The 20,146-nt window shown below is 38.2% G+C and overlaps 1 protein-coding gene across 3 annotated transcripts in view; it reads right to left on the bottom strand.

Moving 5' to 3' along the window:
- The window catches only part of fynb (FYN proto-oncogene, Src family tyrosine kinase b), a 79,289-nt gene that overhangs the window by 16,788 nt on the left and 42,355 nt on the right, over positions 1 to 20,146 (bottom strand). For all 3 annotated transcript variants that reach the window (XM_086060507.1, XM_086060505.1, XM_086060506.1), the window contains exons 3-4: positions 9,615 to 9,871; positions 1,002 to 1,098 (exon numbers count right to left, since the gene is read on the bottom strand). In XM_086060507.1, coding sequence (XP_085916633.1) covers positions 1,002 to 1,098; positions 9,615 to 9,861 — 344 coding nt within the window. In that variant the 5' untranslated portion in view covers positions 9,862 to 9,871. The remainder of the gene's footprint in view (positions 1 to 1,001; positions 1,099 to 9,614; positions 9,872 to 20,146) is intronic.

The raw sequence follows: 20,146 nt of genomic DNA, 5'->3' as shown, positions 1-20,146 counted from the left end.
TTTTTATTTGGGTCCATAAGTCATACATTGTGGGGTGTACCTCGGGTTGTACCTCAACATTTTGCAGGTTTTTCAGAGACTATCAAATTTTCAATAGTGAAACCCCATAAAATTCTTTACATATGCTGCTATTTTTGTCCTTTTTTGTAATATTTGAGTAAATAACAACAGCTCTTTCTTCCATTCAACACAATCTGTTACATTTTCAAAGCAAAATATACAATATTTGGTCAATTAAGAGAAGTGCACCATGATAACTTTAAACAAATGTTGACATTTTTCTTCCTTTAATCATTCTTAGTAAGTCATTGTCTCATCACTGGTAAACTATTTTTAGAACAGACGCCAGTTACTCGTACACACTGGTACCTACACAGTAAGGTCAATGTGTGAGTCTCATTCCTCCACCAGACCTTATTAAGAAAGAAAGAAAATTCACCAATCGCGGGCGGACGTGGAACGTATCACCCATGAAAAGTGAGGGAACACTGTAAATGTCTTATGTGTGTACAAAGTTTCACGAGTATTCAGCTAGGTTTTCTTCCTCAAGAACAGCATAATTTTTCTTTGTAAATAAGCGCATCGCCACGGCAACAGAGTGCAAAGACAAACAAAAAAGTTTTTAAAAAAGTTTTATCTTAAACGGCTTTAAATGAAACACCCAAGGTTTGAAAACGATTGGATAAATTTTGCAGGAAAAGTTCATTAAAATAGGGCGAAAATGGCGGACTTCCTGTTAGGTTTAGCATATAAAGACTTTTTGTAGGCCTTGGGCTGATATATTCCTCCCAATTTTCACAAATCTGGTGAAACGTACAACAAACGGGAATGCTTTGTTAAAAAATTGTAGAGCGCACTATTGAGCCATTTATTGAAATCTTTAAAAATATTGACAACCATGCCAGGTCTGACGTGTGCAAAGTTTCATAAGTTTGGGCCCTAATGAGAAGGTACACACTCCCCAAGAGCAGAATCTCTGACAAGAGACTGTAGTGACTTACGTGCTGTTGATAATCTGGAACCTTTCTCCTTTTCTGAAACTGAGGTCATCTTCTGTCCGTGCTTCGTAGTCATAAAGTGCCACAAAGAGGGTGACTCCTGCACAAATAATTTAAAAAAGTAACATCATCATTCATCTGCGTGAAGATTACTATTTCTCTAAATGAAGACCATTTCTGGATCAAAATGTGGAATTTTGCAGGTGAGGATTGGTGATGAAATCAAGTATACAAACAGCGCCAGTTTTCTCCTATCAATGAAACATCATAGCTAAAGCAGGTTTTGTCATATAAGAGAGAAAGGAGGCCATTTTCTTAAATCCATGCTTGCAATTTAGTCTAAATCAGTGATCCCTTGTCTGCAGCTCCCTCGACCAGCTTGTTGCTGCTGACTAATTTTGACAGTCACATTAACTGCAAAAAATCATTGCCCCACCACCTCTGTAAACTATGTATTTACAAGTAGAAAAAAAACTAAAGGACAGGCACATTGCGGTAGACTGTGATAAGATTTCTTCGGACTCCTGGCCTCAGCCCACTCAACACATAGACGTACAGCAAGTACGGACAGAAACTTTTGGAAGCAGCTATGGAAAGGCAAAAGGCACATTTACAATAAGTTACAACTGCAATATCTTTATTTAGTTATTGAAACTTAAAAATTCAAAATACAAACTGCATTAAAGCCTCGAGCGGGCTGGTTTCAGAAGAGCTTCTGTTTTTTGGGGTTTTTTTTTAAGTAGAAGATGGGATTTTTCTATTGAAATTGTAAACTTGCATCATTATTGGATGAACTGTCAATGTCATAATACAGACAGGTGGACTCAAACATATACAAGCAACAATCTTGCATTTTCTCATTAAACAGAACATCTCAGGCGATACCTCAGGATAGGGGAATATAAAATGTCACTGACAACAGCTGACAAAGAAGCATAAGCACACAAAAAAACAACAACAAAAGTTAATGACGCAGAGCATGGTTTACTAAATTCCCAAACAGCTAAAATCACTATGACAGATTGCATGCGCTCTTAGTAACAGATGCAGAAGAAGAGAGGTGGAGACTGCCATATGCAACCACATGAATCCATGTTTTGCTTAAATATAACAAATCCTAAATACTCATCCTGTGGTTAAAACTTGGGACAGCACATGAAAAACTGCCCTGAGAAACACCAACCTCGGACAACTGTCACAATGCGCTGAAATGTGAAATGACTCGGGCGGAAATAAATAAAAAGGAGTTTTGTCGTATGTGACCAACTCCAAGTCAGCCCATAGATCATTCAGAAGCACTAAAGTTGCATTGCTGAAGAGACGATATGTCGCGCTAATATTTGTTTCTGGTATTTAAAAATTGTTTACACAAGCGGAAAAGATCCGCTCTCCGTGTTGAAGACACAAAAACATCCATCACAATTCGTCTCGGGTTTGATAAGTCACATTGCACATGCTCATTTGCAAATACTCCTCCAAGAACACGTAAAATTAACTGCCAACTTGCATAACAGAAATAAATACATTGCATCGAAATAAGCCAAACAGTTAAAAAAAGAAAAAAGAAAAAAAGAAATAAGCCAAACAGTAAAGGGAGTTGGAATAATCCTGGGTTGTATGAGGGAGTGATGAGTTAAATGTGATTGGGTATGGTTGCGCTAAGCACAGCATGAGTAATAAGGACCAGTGAGGGAGGAGGGGTAACCTTGCTCCAGCCTGTTACGGGATAACTAGCTGACTACTGTGAGTGCGGCATCAATAAATACGAAGCTGGTGGAACATAAGAGTGGGGAAGGAGATGATTGGATAAAATAGGAGGGCAATGCTGACCGGGGGAAACATAAGTGCAATACAGTAGTAGAACCTTGATGACTAACCGAGCAGACTGTCTGTTAAAAAGGAATACTTTTTTCGTGGGCCAAAAACACCCAATGCAGCACAAAATTATTGTTTGTACTTTTTTCATAACCTAAACTTATCCAGTATAGGACAAAATATGTGTAAATAAATAAATAATACATATATTAAATCAACTGCAACGCGAGTGCACTTCCTTTATTCACCTCTGTTACATTGCTATGCAATGCTAAGCTAATGCTAAGCTAATTTCCATGCGTTCCATTACCTTTGATGGGATAGTCAGTCACCAGCCAACATTACTGCCACGTGAGACTGCTCTAGTCTACTTTACTATACAGTATAAGAGGTGGCAAATCCAGGTTCAGAAAATAAAAACACTGCTACAGTTTGACTTTAGCTCTAGGTGCTAGCTAGCTAGCTCCTTAGCTAGTTCCCCGGGTGCTTGTTTACCTGCTAGGGAGCTAGCTAGCTAGCACGAGGGGCTAAAGCTAAACTGTGGCAGGGTTTTTACATTCTGGACCTGGATTTGCCATCTCTGTACAGTATATCTGTGACAACAGCCACAAAACCTGTAAATATATAACATTATCAGTCTGCGTCTGTTCATTGCGCCACAGCGGTACTTGTCTACCTTGTGTTTCTTATCTGTTCAAAGTTTTAAAGTGACAATTTTAACTAGCAAATGGTTAGCATGGATTAGTCTATAAGGGTAATGTAGAAGAAAGAACCTCTACAAAATGAAAATCCTTTACATAAAGCACCTGAAGTCAACTTTTCCTTATCAAGTGTCACCCCTCTCCCTCTACTCCCACCACTAATCCAAGCAAATGTCACTCTTAAACGAGACCAAAAAAAAATAGCAACCTGTCCTAGATAGATGTGAATTTATATGAAAAATAACTTACTTCTCTCACGAGAATACATTCTTACCCTACCACTCCTCCTTACTGCATTATTGTAGCAAACATGATAAATGGCTTTAGTTTGTTATATATATTTGCCAGACCTTCACTTTAGTTTGTCCTTGTTTGTACATTGTGCTGCACTCACTTTTGTCTTCAGTAACTGAATGAATAAACACTAGTAAGCTCATTTGATTTTGCCATAACATTGCCTCCAATCATTCAAACTAGTTTCATTTACAATTACCTCACTTTGGCCAAGTACAAGTACACCCCTGAAAATGGAGCCGATATCTCCATTTTACTTTCACTGTCAATGTGCAGTTAGTTGTTGGAACATTTTAGACTGGCAGTGAATATGCTAACGCTGTATATTTATTTAAAAAAAATAAAGCATCAAATAGTACACTGTGACAATCCTTTGTCCAAATTAAATTACTTGATAGTGTCGGTTAATACACCACCTTGTACGCTATAAATCCATATAGTAAAGTGTGAAATAAATGCAGACATTTAAAATGCCCTTTGACTTAAAAGCTACAGCTTTCAAGTGGGGTTTTAGTAAAAAAAGAAAAGAAAAAAAAGTAGGGTTTTATTGTTAATAGACAATGTAGTGACATGACAAGTGACAGTTATGTGAATCAAACTTGCAAGACATTTGGCCTAAAAAATAGAATTGACTGAAACTTAGATACAATTAATAATAATAATAACTACAACAAGTCTGGGATAATGCAGATCATTTTGAGGATTTCAACATTTGATAGCAAATTGATTTTCGCTCCTCAATCACAATGAATACAGTGTCTCAGTTCCCATTGTCACAGTGATTGAAATCTTTGTTTTCAGTGGAAAATAACTTGGCCAATTCTGCAATTCCAAGGAAGTCTAAAACTAGCAAAAAAGCAAAAAAGAATAACCCAAAATGTCTGAATGAATCCCTTGTTTAGAACAACTTTAAGTGGGGTTTAAATTGTTTTGTCTTAGCGATCAAATGACTTTATTAAGGCAAAAGCATCACTAAAACCTATTTGATCGGGCCTGTGTTTGCCTTTAATCTGCTTTCATGGCTCTCCCGCTTGACAAATGGAAGTTGAATGGAGCCTTCTAGAGAGTCCTGTAAAGATTCTTTTGATCATAATATTTCAAGTCATTTGACTTTAGACTCTTACCAGGCTCCCAGAAAGCTCTGGGCAACATGTTTTTTGATAGATGTGAGCTTTGTGCTGATAGCACTCCTAATGAGAAAGGTCTGCTGCTTTTCATGAGAATGGCAAAAAGGGAGAGGAAAATGCTCACAAGTTTTAAGAATCGGAAGACCCTGAATGAATCGCAGTTTGTGAATGTTGCCACTAGGCCAATGCAGTAGCTGGGAAGTATAAATGGATTTATTGATTCATGTTAGCCCAACTTTCAGTGAGTTACATATAAGGTCATAGGACTAGCTGGATTCCATTGAAAGATATTACATCAGCAAAACAACAATTACATCTGTGATGCTAGCACAGTTAGCTAACTAACACAGCTAACACAGTTCCTATGATGTGCCTGATGGGGGGTGTGGTATTAATACAATAATACATTCCAGGTTGAAAATTGCTGTTACTACAACAGTGAAGTGGAGCGTACATCCAAAATTTCCCTGCAGGAAGGAGGATTTTTAAAAGATAAGCCTCTCTTTGCGCCTCTGCCACTACGTGGATTTGGATTAGACACTGAAAGAAATGAACCAAGCTTTGAGAAAATGGAGTCCTATAAATTGTGGCAAAATCTCGAGTTCAAGGTAGATACAGGGTTCAGCCAAACAAAGGATATCCTGAGTGGGGATATTCATTTCCGAAACAATGTCCGCTCTACACAAAGCGACGTTCCTGACAGGGCTGGGCTGCACAGGGGGTGCGGGTGTCAATGGCTGTAAAGACGCGGATTGTTGGGAATTCAGGATGCTGTAACAAATTTTCAAAGAAATGTGATACAATTTGGAATTTAACCACAATTTTTCTGTAGAAAACGTCTACACATAACTTTTATTCGAACTTAAGGCTTCATCTTACCCCACAAGATCTCAGTTTAGGGACAGAGAGAGAAAAAGTATCAAAAGACTAACTTGTGCAAACTATTAGTTGTATTTTTTATTTTATTTTTTATTTTTTGACAAAAAAAAGACCAGTCTCACAAGTTCCAGACTTAGAGCTTTGGCTGGAGAAGATTGAGTAGAGTACTAGAGGTGGGCGGATCGATCCAAATATCAATATTACCGATACCAAGTCAGTATCGATATCGGATTGATATTGGCACTATAATATTGATCTAGTAATTTTGTTTCAGCATCTCATCTTTGGAGCAGATTGCCTGAACACATACAGTATTGTACTTGAAAAATTATTTGTTTTGTATGTTGTTTTATGATTTATATTTGCTGCATGATAATCTTTAACATCTTGTTTATTTAAGTTGAAAAAAATCCACAAAAGAAGTGCAATGAAGGCAGACATTCTTATTTTTTGTATTTTTAGTTTCTGAATAGTGTATAATAAAGAATTTGTTTGAATTTGTTTTCCTATGATCACTTTGTGCCATATGTTTAAGAAAGTAAAACAAAAATAAGTATATTTTGTTATGGTTGTAATGTTTCTTGGAAAAAAAAGTTTGATAAAATAATTTCTATTTGTCAACAAACTTTGTCCTAATTTTGTCCTTTGTTTTAAAAAGCACAAAAACACTTAAAGGTAGAAAATTGATTGTGATTAGGCAATTTGATGATACAGATACCTTAATTAACAAATTTGCTCCTAGAAACGTATACATAGGTTCTATTTTAAATGTTTTAACTGTCCCAAAGACGTATTTATAGATTGTTTATGTTTTTTTTATAATAGCGCATACACAGGCATGAAAATGGGTCAGGGGTGAAAAAGGTGAGAAGCTCTTGGACTTAAATTTTGCCGGTTAATATTCATTGGACGGAGGGATGGCGAATTTAAATGTTCAAATTTTACGCCGTCAAGAAAAACAGTTTGCGAATGCGAACATCTTTGCTACATTCATTGGACCATGGATGGATGTTGAAAAAACAGCATGTTTAAGTAGGGATGGGTACCTTTCGTATTTGAACTGGTTCGGTTCCAATTGTCAGTATCGGGGTATTGATACTGGTACTAAACAGTACCAATTTTTGGTACTTTTGTTCTGTTGTTTGTGGTAATAAATGTCAATTTATTTAAAAATAAAATAATAATTTTATAAAAGACCATTCACTTTAACAGTTACTTTTCCATTAAATAAAATCTAACAAATAGTAAAACACCATGAATTTAAAACACATGAGCCAGAGAGGGTGGAGTAAAAAAAAAAAAATCAAGGTATAACATGAATAAAGTATAAATAATACCAAAAATAAATTAATATTACAAATTACAAAGTGAGAAGCAAAGTTATAATACAAGAACAGAAGATAAATAATTGAGTTTTGTGTAATTATTTTGGTTTCTTTTGCAATTGTTTAAACAAATTTTCAAGAACGTGCTTGCCGCACATAGCGCGATGAATTCGAACCCAACTTGGAGTAAAATCTCTCAAAAAATGACAGTTGGAAGAGGACGTGAACGACAATCCGACGCGGTACGTAATGCTTTCTAGTGCTACATGTTGACCACAAGATACCCATGAAATTATAAATATGATATAAGTACGTAGTAAGTATTGTTCTAAAATTATATAATATATTGTAACGATGGTAGAGCCACACACCTTACAACATGATTCAAATCGGTGGTTGAAGACGGACATCTGCTGTGTCCGCACCGGGAAGCAGCGGTGCTCCCCGCATATGGCAGCCGACGGCGGCAACAACCCAACTGCCGCTCGGCCTCAGCACCAAGAAGCCCCCGCAGCAGGGGGGGCCCACGCTCAAACAAAGCATGTCAGGAACCGCAAACCTTCACTCTTGTTTGGATTGTCGGCGCTCAAATCTCGCTTGCTTTCACAATCCACCCAAACCCGGAAATAAAGCGTGATTGAAAACTAGCGTGAGTACGCTGGTTGCGTGTACACTACTGAGTTCAAGTGCGGCATAAAAAATTAGCAACACATTTCTTCTCCAGCACAGTCACAACTTAAAGGTCCCATAGTATGAAAATGCACTAGTGGGGTTTTCTATCAGTAATATGCATCCCCGGCCTGTCTACAATCCTACCAAGTATGAGAAAAATCCGTCCGCGACTTCTTTAGCTTTCTCCTCCTTTCTAAAATGTGTGCTTCAAACGGGCAGATTAAACTTTTGTGACTTAGTGACATCAAAAAGACACGGAAGTGCCTCGATCCAGCCCCCTCGGGTTAGTGGCACCACCTCTGGTAAAGGTTTGTCACGCCCACTGAAATTCGAGAAGCTAGCTGCTTCTTTCTTTTTCTCCCGCTGCTCGCAAATGCTCCATGGAGAGGGGAAACAATGAACAGGAAAAAGTGGTTCTTCCTTCGTCCCAAGTCTTTGAGAAGACAGTGGTTAATTTTTATTTTTGAAGGACCTGTACCGACATCATTTCTCAAAGAACTGTTTTGTTAGTGAAAGCCTGTTCATAGCTGGATTTTCAACACGTTTAAACATAATGGATCGGTCCCAACAGTGTGACACGACTGCAAACGAGAAAGATGTAAGTTTAACTTTTTTGATTTAGCCTTCCTTCCTATCCTTTCTAATAAGAGATGTGGACCTTCTACCATATTACTAGTGAATTTATAGTGCCTAAAGTGGGAGCTACATTTGTCGTGAGGAGGTTGTTTGGTTACTAGAGGTCAGATATGATAAAGCAGACGATGGTTGGATAATATGAAGCGGTTGCTTATTGTTTTGTCAAGATACAATCCGCGGTGGTTAATTTGCCGTGACTGGCTCGCCACCTAGTTGTCTTGACTTTGTGATGCTAACCGGCCGCTAAGTGGTCTAGATGAGACGGCTTGCACCTTGCGACCACGCAATGGCCTAAATGTGCACATTTGTGTTATTCATAACCGCTTGTAAATGTCTACAAGCATTCACGGCAAATCTGAGACATTCACGGCAAAATAACGATCGTGGGAGACACAAATCTGGCACATTTAAATCCATTGCGGAATACTTGAATGTGCTTTAATACAGTTGTAGCCATATGCCGGTCAGAATGAAACATACCAATATGAACATGTTTGCATGTGTGGATGGAAGTGTGTATCCATGGAAAGAATACCGCAAAGAACACATTTCATAATGGGTAGTCACATATTTTACAAGGTTCAGCAAAAGCTTCCACTGGCTAAAGAGAATAGAATTGAATGAATGACAATAAATATTTGATGCACATATTTGAAAGTCATTACTGTACATCTTTAAAGTGCCATTATCTCAATTAGGATAAGATGATGGTGTCATCAGTGAGCCTTGTAACTAAGATATTCTAGGCATGTTTGAGCAAGAGACTCCTGTAACACAAATACATTTCAACAGAAGGAGCTGCGGAATAATAAAATGAAGAGTAATCAATCAAACAACCATGTAAATCTGTTATCTGCCTATATCTGGGAATGTGTTTGTGAACGAGCCATTCTGAATTTCAGCTAATTGATATAATAACTGTATATCAAATTTCTCTGCCCATGGCGCCGGACTACACAAAAGCAACACCATGTCCAAGCCAAAAGGTAAGCAGAACTGCCATATTTGTGCAGTTAGCAAGTTTATTATTTTGGGGGTGGCAGATGTGATTGATGTGGTTCAATTAGCAAAGGGTGGTTTTCATCCATTTGCAAGCTTGTACCGGGTTTTGAGGCTCCACATACAATAAAGTAAATCAATAGGGGTTCTGCTTTCTTAACACATTACCTGTCCCACCACGGGTCCTAAGGGTTCCAGTGTTCGAGGAAGTGCTGACCCCACCGAAAACAGTCATCCCCTGTCCGACCGGTGTGTGGAAGTTGTTGTAGTTTGGAATGGACGTGACCCCGAAGCTGGGGTAGTGCTGTGGCGTGGGATCGGCCCCATAGCGGTAGCCCGCACCGTGGGAGATGCTGGTCTCTCTGTCGTCTGTGAGTTTGGTTGCTTCTTTATCCTTGCATTGCACACAGCCCATTATCTATAATCTGGGAGGACATGAAAAACAACAAGAGATGCTAAAGGTTAGTTAAGAGCAAGGGTCTGCAACCTGCGGCTCTGGAGCAACATTTGGCTCTTTAGTCCCTCTCCTGTGGATCCATAAAAATAATTTGTTGAAATAATATTTTTTTTTTAGTATTTATAAAAAATTGTCTTAGATAAAATATTATTTAAATTAATTAAAAAAAATTTTTTACTTAAAATTGTCCAAAAAGTGATAATAAAATGTCCAAAAAGGAAAAGCAGAAAATTACCATAAAATGTCCATGAGATTGCTAAAAATGTTAGAGAACTGAATAAAACAGGCAGAAAAAAGTGTAAAAAGTAGCCATAAAATGTCAAAAAACAAAAGAAATCCTGAAAAAATTACCATTAAATGTTCACAAATGTGCCAAAAAGTCAGAAGATGTATTTTTTAAAAAGCAGAAAAGAAAACTATCCGAAAACAAAAGACGAAATCTCGAAATGTCAACCCCCCCCAAAAAATTTTTTGGAAGAAAAGGATGGAAAGAAAACGTTCAAAAAGTAACCAGAAAATGTCTAAAAACTAAAGAAAAAATCTTGAAAATTACCATAAAATATCCACAAAAATGTCAGATAGCAAAAAGGTAGAAAATATAATATGTTCATCTTCAAGTATGAAAAAAAATAAAATGAATCTCTATGTATTGGATGCTGTATATTTTTCTGTTATGGTGTAGCTCTAATTAGCTCTTGGGCATTCAGTACATTAGACTAACACAAACACTGTTTCACTCATCACAATTTTCAAATGTTTTGCGGCTCCAGACAGATATTTGGTTATTTATTTGGCCTAAAATGGCTCTTTTGACAGTAAAGGTTGTCGACCCCTCGTTCAGTGGAATGTGGTTGACTTGAGAGAGAAAAAGAGCGATTCATTAAAAAAAAAGTGGTCTATGTGAATTATTGTGTCCTGTGGCGGATATTAAAACATTTGCTACTTAACAGCAATTTAGGTTCAAATAAAGCAAACCTTAAGTATACTGGATGTCTCATAACACATCCCATTTTTATTTCCACTGTATTTCTCATTGCTTAATAGCTGTCACAGTCTGTCTTTCGGTCACCAAACGGCTGAATCTTCTTTCTCACTCTCAGATGTACGACGGCTGCTTTTGCTTTTCCTCATCTGAGACAAAATGTTTCTGTGTAAGACAGACCTAACACAGCAATGTATCCATGCTGGTCCAAAAGTTTCACAAAATAATGTAGGTTGAATAAAGTTGCATGTATGAAACAGATACAAGTAAACTCATCATTAAAGTCTGTCATTTGACATTGCTTTCACTTCAGATGACATTCCTGCACTTATGTATTAGCACTGCACCTTGGGAAGCAGACATCTTTTTTTTATAGCCTGACCACAGCTCAGTCTCTGGATGAGTCACGAAAACAGTGCATGTCTTTCATGGTCAGGAGGCATAATGGTGTCACGGATATGGGCTGGAGAGAGGCCCCACGTTATAACACTGCTGTGGTGACAACATCACCCTGCTGACAACAGTGTAGCATGGAGGGAGATGATTCAAACTAACAAGGAACTTGCAGTCCAATCAAAACTGACTTTTCTAAACAGTATAGAGACCATGACACTCAGCCCGGCCTTGAGATACTTAAATGATGCTCATAGTTTACTCAAAGATGTCATTCATGATACGTACTGTACGCGTATGTATGAACATGTATGTGTAGAAAATAAAATTAAAAAACTCCCTTTTTAAGTCTTATTGACAAATGAATAAGTAATGACAACCTTTTAAGCCCAAACAAGATGCACTTTTTTAAGCAGCCAACCTCCTGTGATCTACCTTTTTTTTTTTTATGGGAGGAGAGTGGGGGATCGAATCTGCGCCGTGACCACATTTCGTTTGAGAGGTCAGAGCGCTACCAGTAAGTCAAAATCCTGGGCAGTTCAGCATCTTATTTGAATGCTCAGGAAGTGAGGTACGTACAAAGCTGACTTAGGTTTGTCTTTCATTAAAAAAATATATCGCGATATCACAATATTGCCGTTATCGTTAAATCCCTATTAGTTCATGGTGGACTCGCTTAAGTAACCCAGCAATGGGACAACCCACTCAAAGTGGAGTTTATGTATATTCGATGTCTATGGACAAGACACTTTCAAATATAATATTTTGTAAATGTAACAAGTTAACAACATGTAAAAAGGAAATAACTCAGTGAAATATTCTGCAAATAGATGTAGTCTTGCTTTAAAAGGAACCCCGACTGTAATGACAAGTTTGCTCTATATTATTTATTTGGTTGTTACTAACATAATTATGAGATTCATTTTTTCTAAATAGTTTCCAGTTTAACACATTTTGTAGAAACTTTATTTGAACGTACGCCGCCATTGCTATTTACGTCGCAACGCATTCAGTGTGTAGTGACGTAGAATGGCGGCAGGCACTTTGCCGAGCAATGTGAAACGCCTATAAGGAAAGCAAGGTAAGTCTCTGTAGCGTTCCTAAAGGGAGGATCAAAACTCTTGAATGCGTCTGGTGAATGACAAGAGCATGCGTGGGGGAGGGTGACTCTCCCAATCCCACGTTCTTTCTTTCGGAACGCTACGGAGACTTAACTTGCTTTCTTTAAAGGTGTTTCACATTATTCAGCAGAGATGTATCTCAAAATTATGTTAGTAACAACCAAATAAATAATATAGAGCAAACTTGTCATGACAGTCGGGGTTCCTTTAAGGTTGCTCTGTTCTAACAAGCTCAAGCTGCTCGGTGTATAAAACAAGTTTTCATTGACATTCAGATGTTAAACTACACAATGATTTTTTTAATTTGTGTTCTGAAGTTGTGTTGAATTGGAGTGCATTATCTTGAGAGTTCACACAGGTTAGATCAATTGGCCAATAAAACTGATCTTCTCTTTATGAACACCAGATAATGCAGGTTAGACTGCATTTATAATTTGACTTGATCTATCACATAGGAATTGACTTGACTTGAGATTATACTTGCCCAAGACACAATGACTTGGGACTTGCTTGAGACTTAAAGGGAACTTGCTTGAGACTTTCACAAATGTCACTTGATCCCATCTCTGTTGACAGTAGGGTTACATTAGGGTAATTTCATACAACTACTATTGGTTTTGCAATGCAATATTGTATCATCAAACCCCCAGACCCTTCTTTTCCTCTGTCTGTCTGTTTTGCTACAGCCACATCGACTCTTGTTTCTCTTCAGCTGGGAATTTTCCCTTCACCACTGTGCCCTTAAATAACTTCACTCTGTAATTTAGCACTACACAAATAATACTGAATCACAAGCTGCTCTTCTCACTGCTTTTTTTTGTGGTACAACAAACCAGTTGAATTGCTCTGTGGACACGCATCTCATGTAACACTTTACCGTTAAATGTGAAACACTAAAACTAATGATTTCTCTGACTGAGTGCAGACAGCCGCATGATAGCGACCAATAAAACATCAATGACAGACTGGGGAGTAGTCAATTGTAATATATTTGTAATTTGTATTTATATTTATTTGAGGATTTGCAAATTACAGAATGTTACTGAAATATTTTTTGAAATTTGTTTTTATCTTGTACATGTTTATATATGGTCACTACTTTCTGTCCCTTCTAAACCCTCCTCCTCCCTGTGACGGCACAGGTGCGCTGCAGAAACACTCGTCTTGATTAGGCCACAGCTGCTAGCCTGTGCTGTCACAGATTGGGCCTTGTTTTTTTTACCCTTCCTCCTTCTTCATGTCTACTAAAAATGTGTCATAAAAACCACATGTGTGTTCTTCATGTGTTTATTAAAGACATGCGTAGGCAATGCCAATGCAACGCGTGGCTTCCACTTTGCTTGTGCGCTCCCAGGAGTGGACGGCCAGCGAGCGCTACACTTAATAAGCTTTAATAAGCCTAATTAGCGCTTCATGCTTCTCAACGAGGAGTGGACGGCCAGCGAGCGCTTCAGTGCGTGATGCCATCTTCCTGCGCCCTCTCGCACACACGCTGAAAGAGGCGTGTCGCTTACCTAAGGCGTTTTCCACGGTAGACAGGCGGCCATGCATGTATGTGTACCTGCCTTTAAAACTGAGTTGGCGGGCTGTCTTGTATTTATTTTTATAAGTACCGGTACTAAGAAAAAATGATACCGAGACGTTTTTGACGTCAAAACATCAAGGTACGGTATTGGTACCGGTATCCCGTGCAACACTATTGTCACGTACATTGTGTTAAATTAAGTTATATTGAATATTTATGAATGAGGAAAACTATCTAGTTTTCGAGTAAACTGTGTTTTACCATCCACAATATGTGTTTCCATTAGGGTCGCCATTGTAGAGTGAAGTCACATTGAAGTCGGTCAGTGAAGTCGGGGTTCTTTTTTCCCCCCTACTTTCCAAGTTTAAGGAGGTGTTTCCATACACACTTCCTGGTTTGAAGTCAGAAAAGTCTGACTTCCGTCCACGAATGCAGCATAGAAACCCAGGCCGCTACTTAGCGAACCGCCAGGCTTCCCGTTCTGTCTCCCTCTCTTGGTCATTGTAATTTTTCGTGTTTCTTGGACGGGTTGTAACTTTTTAGGTTGCCAATAAATCAGATTCTGATGTTTTGCACTCTCACATGGTACACCGTAATGCCACAACAACTGGACAGCTACAAAACTAGCCACAATATCAACATAGCCTTCAGCTAATATCTACCCTCAAAAATGTCACTTATACACTATTTACTTCCTCCTTTTTCTTCTGCCTGAGTAGCCATCTATCAGACTGCTACATATTCACTTGTGACAACTGTGAGGATGGCATGAAGTATAATTATAGGAAGGAGGTGTTCTGTTCAATCAGCTCTCACAACAATAATCTTTCTGTACACATATAATCACAGACCAATCAAGCAAGCAATGCTTGTTATCAGAAAAAAAGGCTGTATGAGGAGGAAACAGATTGATATTCGTTGTAGACAGCTATAAACTATCTGAGTCATGCCACTCTGACCGTCAGTATGAGTCAGCTGGTTTTACGTTGTCATGAAATAAATACGATATGGCGTCTTGTATCTCAGTACCTCAGCAGTCAATAACTTGGAATTCAACTTCAGAACAATATGGAGTAGAACATGAAAAAAAAATCCAAAACCACAAAGGCATGGTTGAGGGCGAAAGATCTCAAGAAGTCTTTTTTGTGTGTGAAGTCTTTCATTGTATTCCATTTAGACAATGTCAAAATGATTCCTATTCGAACAGATTTGCAAAACCGCCTTAAAACACTGTAATTTGCATACCGGGCCAGTACCGCACATACAGTACGTGCACCAACTCCTTGCGGTCTTATCCAACACTGTGTTTCTCAAATTAGATTGGAGGAATGTGTCTCAGCCGAAACACTGTTGTTGTGTGTAAGTAGTAGTGTAGTAGTGTGTGTAAAGACAGTTTTTAACTCATTTGCTTCCAAAAATGTATAAAAACCTTCTATTCTAAATATTACCATAGTCCCAAAACGTATTTATAATTTTTTACAGAAGGCTTTGACCTGGTAACAATGGTAGTTATTACAAAAAAACGGCCAGCAGGTGGCAGCAGAGTATAGGAGATCACCCAGGGCCATGTTGCAAAAAGCTATTTTCCCCCACTGTTTTAAACAGATTTGTGACTAATGATGAAACTTAGCTATATTCTAATGCTAATTGCTGCAAAATGGAAACAGATAGAAATATACTTTTTTTCCTGATCAAAGAAGAGACTCTGATCTTTCTTTTGGTAGGTTCCATGTTATGTTTTGTTTTGCAATAGAACTAAATATTCTGTGGGCCTTGCGAAATCAGTCAAAATCCAGTAAAATAGCCGGGAGCGAAGGGGGTTGCTTCAGTGCAAATGGCTGGGAGTGAATCATCACAGTTTAACCTTTAGGCCTGAGTTACAACTTTGAAAGTGTGAACAAATTGATAAATTAGAAACATTCAAAACAAACACAAAAGCAGCACAGCTGTCACTAAGGGACTACTTGTAGGTCTTTGTTTTCATCTATGAACTGACAAACCCAATTTGAACTTTCTCATGACAGGGTATCACCAAAAGCGACACTATTCTCTACCAATTAGTGCAGCAACCTGACTGAGTGGCACACTGTAACCATTCTCTCTTTTCACCTAATTACAGATTGATTTATCAGAAACCCCACTGGAACAGACACTTCCCGGAACGCCTGTCAGCACAATCACAGGTTGTCACAGCAAGTGCAGGTGTATCGTTTTGTTGTTTGTCATGTCAGTGTAAAGGAGATCCTTTGAAGCGCTCATTTGCTCTGACTTTGTCTCCCTTCTATCTTTCAAGATTTTGAGTGTACTCTGTTGGCTAGCAGGAGTAATAAGGAAATTGTGTGGGTTGGCAGTAGCTCAGTGTGTAGGACTTGGCTTGGGTACTGGAGGATGGCCGCTTCAAGTTTAGCCACTGGCCAAAAATACCCCATAAACGGCTTTGCACACTGGTTTTGGGCAGTTCTCTCACTGAGATCTGTAGATTAGTGCATAGCCGAAGCATCCTGATTGCACGTGATGGACATTTAGGATAAAAGTGGGAAAACTCAAGTAGTGACATGTGGGCATTTTATACTGTATATTTTATAAATGCGGTGTGTGAGTTCCATCATTCCACCTCCTCTGCTCTGAGTGGCCTTATTTACAGCATTTTGATATTTAATGGTGTGCTTTGAAATGCACGTTCAACTTGTAATTATACGTATTTATGTTTAAAAAGATTTTGGTGTAGCCTCCCTCTTAACCTAAGGGATCATTTACATGGGACTGTTTATACTAAAACGGGAAAAACTGTCTCAGTTTGCCCAGTTATTTGACAGCATTTTACAGAGTATGTTTTTTTAATTCAAATATATTTCAAAGTAGTCAAGACTTTTTTCAAATGCCGAAGTTGTGCATGACTAAACACTGAAAAATGCTTGCCACCGAAGACAGATCCAAACACATTAGCAACATCTAAGTAGTACTCATTAGCGCAACTCACTAGCCTATTCTTGTACCCAGTCATCAGGAATAAACTCCAGCTTCCTTGACCTTGAACACGAAAATCAGTAGAAAAATATGAATTGATAGTAAGGCAACACATCTCTAATTAATAAAAGACTAATCAATATATTACCAGATATCCAAATTAATCGGGAGAAACTTGGTCATGAAACAATATGTAGTGAACATAATAATTACTAGGGTTGGACAATTGACCCAATTTTTTCCCCTCAATTTCGATGTTGGCTTCCCTCGATCATTAAAACGTAATAATCGAAGAAAAGCGATTAATGTGAGAACGCTGCGGCGCATTTACAAGTTCCCTACGTTGTGAAAGGACCCTGAATGCACCATGTAGCTTGTAGCTACATGTAGAATTGGTGTGATTCTGCCAACCCTAAAGTACATTAAGCTGTTTAATGACACTCAGTTGCAGTTAACTGTAAAATTAAACACACAATAAGGAGAATTACATACAGCGTGTATTTAACAGGAAGTTAGCATCAACTTTGGGAGTAATGGTTCTTCAAATAATGAATATTCACACACAAATGCTGTGGAAACACATACCCACAGATAAGATAACACTACTCAAAGGCACAAATTATTTCCAATTTCTGAAAAAAATAGTTATTTTAAAAGAATTCAATCACAACTTTCTTCTGTTCTTATTGTAAGCGTGTACACCATGGATGCACAGCACCACATTCACAGAGTTTCCTTTCCTCAAAATTCAAGGATACAAATGTATCCAAATACTTTTTTTGGGGTCATAGTATACCAACACACATTTCCACATGGCATAGCACAGGGGTGCTCAAGTTCGGTCCTCAAGAGCCCCTATCCAGCCTGTTTTCCATGTTTCCCTCCTGCAGCACAGCTGAATCGAATGATCAGCTAATCAGCTAGCTTTGCAGAAGCCTGATAACGATCCTGAATCAGGTGAGTTAGTTGACAGAAACATAGAAAACAGGCTGGATAGGGGCTCTCGAGGACCGCACTTGAGCACCCCTGGCATAGCACAAAATACAATCCCAGAGGTTCCAGCCAGGTTAGCCCAGACTTAATATAAGATAAAATAAATATGACAAATAGGGCAATGTAATGCTTAAGTTTGGAAATGAAGAATGAAAATGCAAAAGGCTTGAATTTCATATACTTATAAGGTTATATTATACTTGACAAAAATAATTGTGTTCAACAAAAAAATTGTTCAACATGAAGGGATGAATGGGGCATAAGGCTATGACCATAGTTTTAAGTAGTTGAGTTTGAGTAGTTGAAAAATATTAAGTTTAAAAATTAATGAATAATCGTTTTATTAATCGTGATTTCAATCTCAATCAAAACTAGAGCTACGGGCAGCTATAAAGGGCCCTCGCAGCCCGTGCCACTTTAGGGTACTTGCACGTTGGGGTACGGGTACGTTAGGGTACTGGCACATTCGAAGCCAAATTTCTTAGAAAATGGCATAATAAACCTTTACATATGGATTGTTTTGGTATTTTTTTTGCCAGGTGTGATGAGTGTGCAAAGCTCAATGAGTTTTGGTCAATGTTAAGAACCTCAAAAATCAGCATCCTTTTTTATTTTTTGGCAATGAGTTGCCCCGATTGGCATTACATTACATTACAGTACATATTTACACATAATTGTTAGTTTTACTCAAAGCATATTGCTTTTATTGTCCATAGAGGGCATCAAAAATAAACAATAAATAAAAAGTTAATATGTATGGATAGGTCCGATGCCAGTGAACATTTTGAGTGGTGAAAAGAAGAAAAAAAAATCTTAGTTATCACATTTACAAAGAGTATCCCAATTTTGGACAAAATACCTTATGTGTCATAATTATTATTATTTTTTGGTCGACCCAAGGGCTAGGTGGCACTATATATATAACTGAATATTGTCATAGAGATACCCTCAGGTCGTGACTATAAACATACATGTGAAGTTTTTGGAGCATGTACCGAGGAGCTATTAAGCATTTCTCTTTTGTGGCGAAGGAAATGAAACACAAAATATGATGCCCCGCCCCAGTCAAATAGTATTTGTAAAAGTAAAGCTTTTCCCCCTTTTTAAGGGCCAGGTGTAGATATGGTATAGGCCAAGTTTGAAGTCAATCGGGTCAAACGTGTTGGAGAAATGGGCAAAAGAATGCCCCCCTATAAATGAGCAAAAATCTGCAAAAATCGGACATTCAAAAATTCGTAGTTCCCTTTCTGTTCATTTTAGCACACCAAAAAATGTTCGTAGATCTTGCGTAAACGTACAACAGGGGCTGCTTTGTAGGGGGCGTTAGTGAGACATTTTTGAAAAAAATCGTAAAATACATGATCAATTATTGCTCATTTTGCCAGGCCAGATGTGTGTGCCAAGTTTCATGAGTTTCTGTGTATGTTTAAGCCCTCAAAATTGGCGTAGTTTTTTTGGCGAACAGTACCTTGCCACGCCCACCGCGATTCGCAAAAACTCACAAACTTGGTGTGACGACATCATGAAGGCCTAAACATTCTTCTGAGCAAATATGAGGAAGATCCAGTTAACGTAATTGGAGAAAAAAGTTTAAGAAAAATGTTTTACAAAATTGCCAGTAGGTGGCGCTATCAGTATGAATAAATATAAGTTTGTAGATGTATTCAGACCTGTGTGAAATTTTGAGAAGATAGGATCATCTGGGTCAAGCTAACGCAGCTTTTATTGTCACGGTGAATCATCAGACTTCGCGGCACCGTAACGGCAACGCCCTTTGACTCGGCACAATAGATAAAAATGTATGACATTTCTTGTCACCACTAGGTGGCGCTACATGTATAACCGAATATTATCATATAGATGTTTTCAGGCCGTGGCTATTAAGATGCATGAGAAGTTTGGGATTTTTGGGAGCTTGTACAGCGGAGTTATTAAGCATTTCCTCTTTTTTGATGAAGGAAATATTAAAGGCAAAATTCGAGGCCCTCTTAGAAGTAAATCGAATGAAAAGTGATGGCAAATGGGCAAAAAGAATGACCACAGTGAATGTGCAAAAATTGACCAAAATTGGACATTAAAAAATTCATAGCTCATTTCCTGTACATTTTAGGATATGGCTTCCACTGACTTTTTTGTGTGTCTCGGGGCACTTCACGTGCCTGCCAATTTTTGTAGCCCTCGGTCAAACGTGCCGGGATTGGTGCATATGTTTCCACGCTAGTAGCGCTATATGTTGTTATGTTGTTATTGCAACTTCCTAAT

The sequence above is a fragment of the Leptonotus elevatus genome, chromosome 18, assembly GCF_054856555.1.
Source record: "Leptonotus elevatus isolate MCC_2025b chromosome 18, RoL_Lele_1.0, whole genome shotgun sequence".
Lineage (NCBI taxonomy): Eukaryota > Metazoa > Chordata > Actinopteri > Syngnathiformes > Syngnathidae > Leptonotus > Leptonotus elevatus.
Note: the sequence above shows the minus strand (reverse complement) of the source record. Positions and strands in the feature narration are given on the sequence as shown.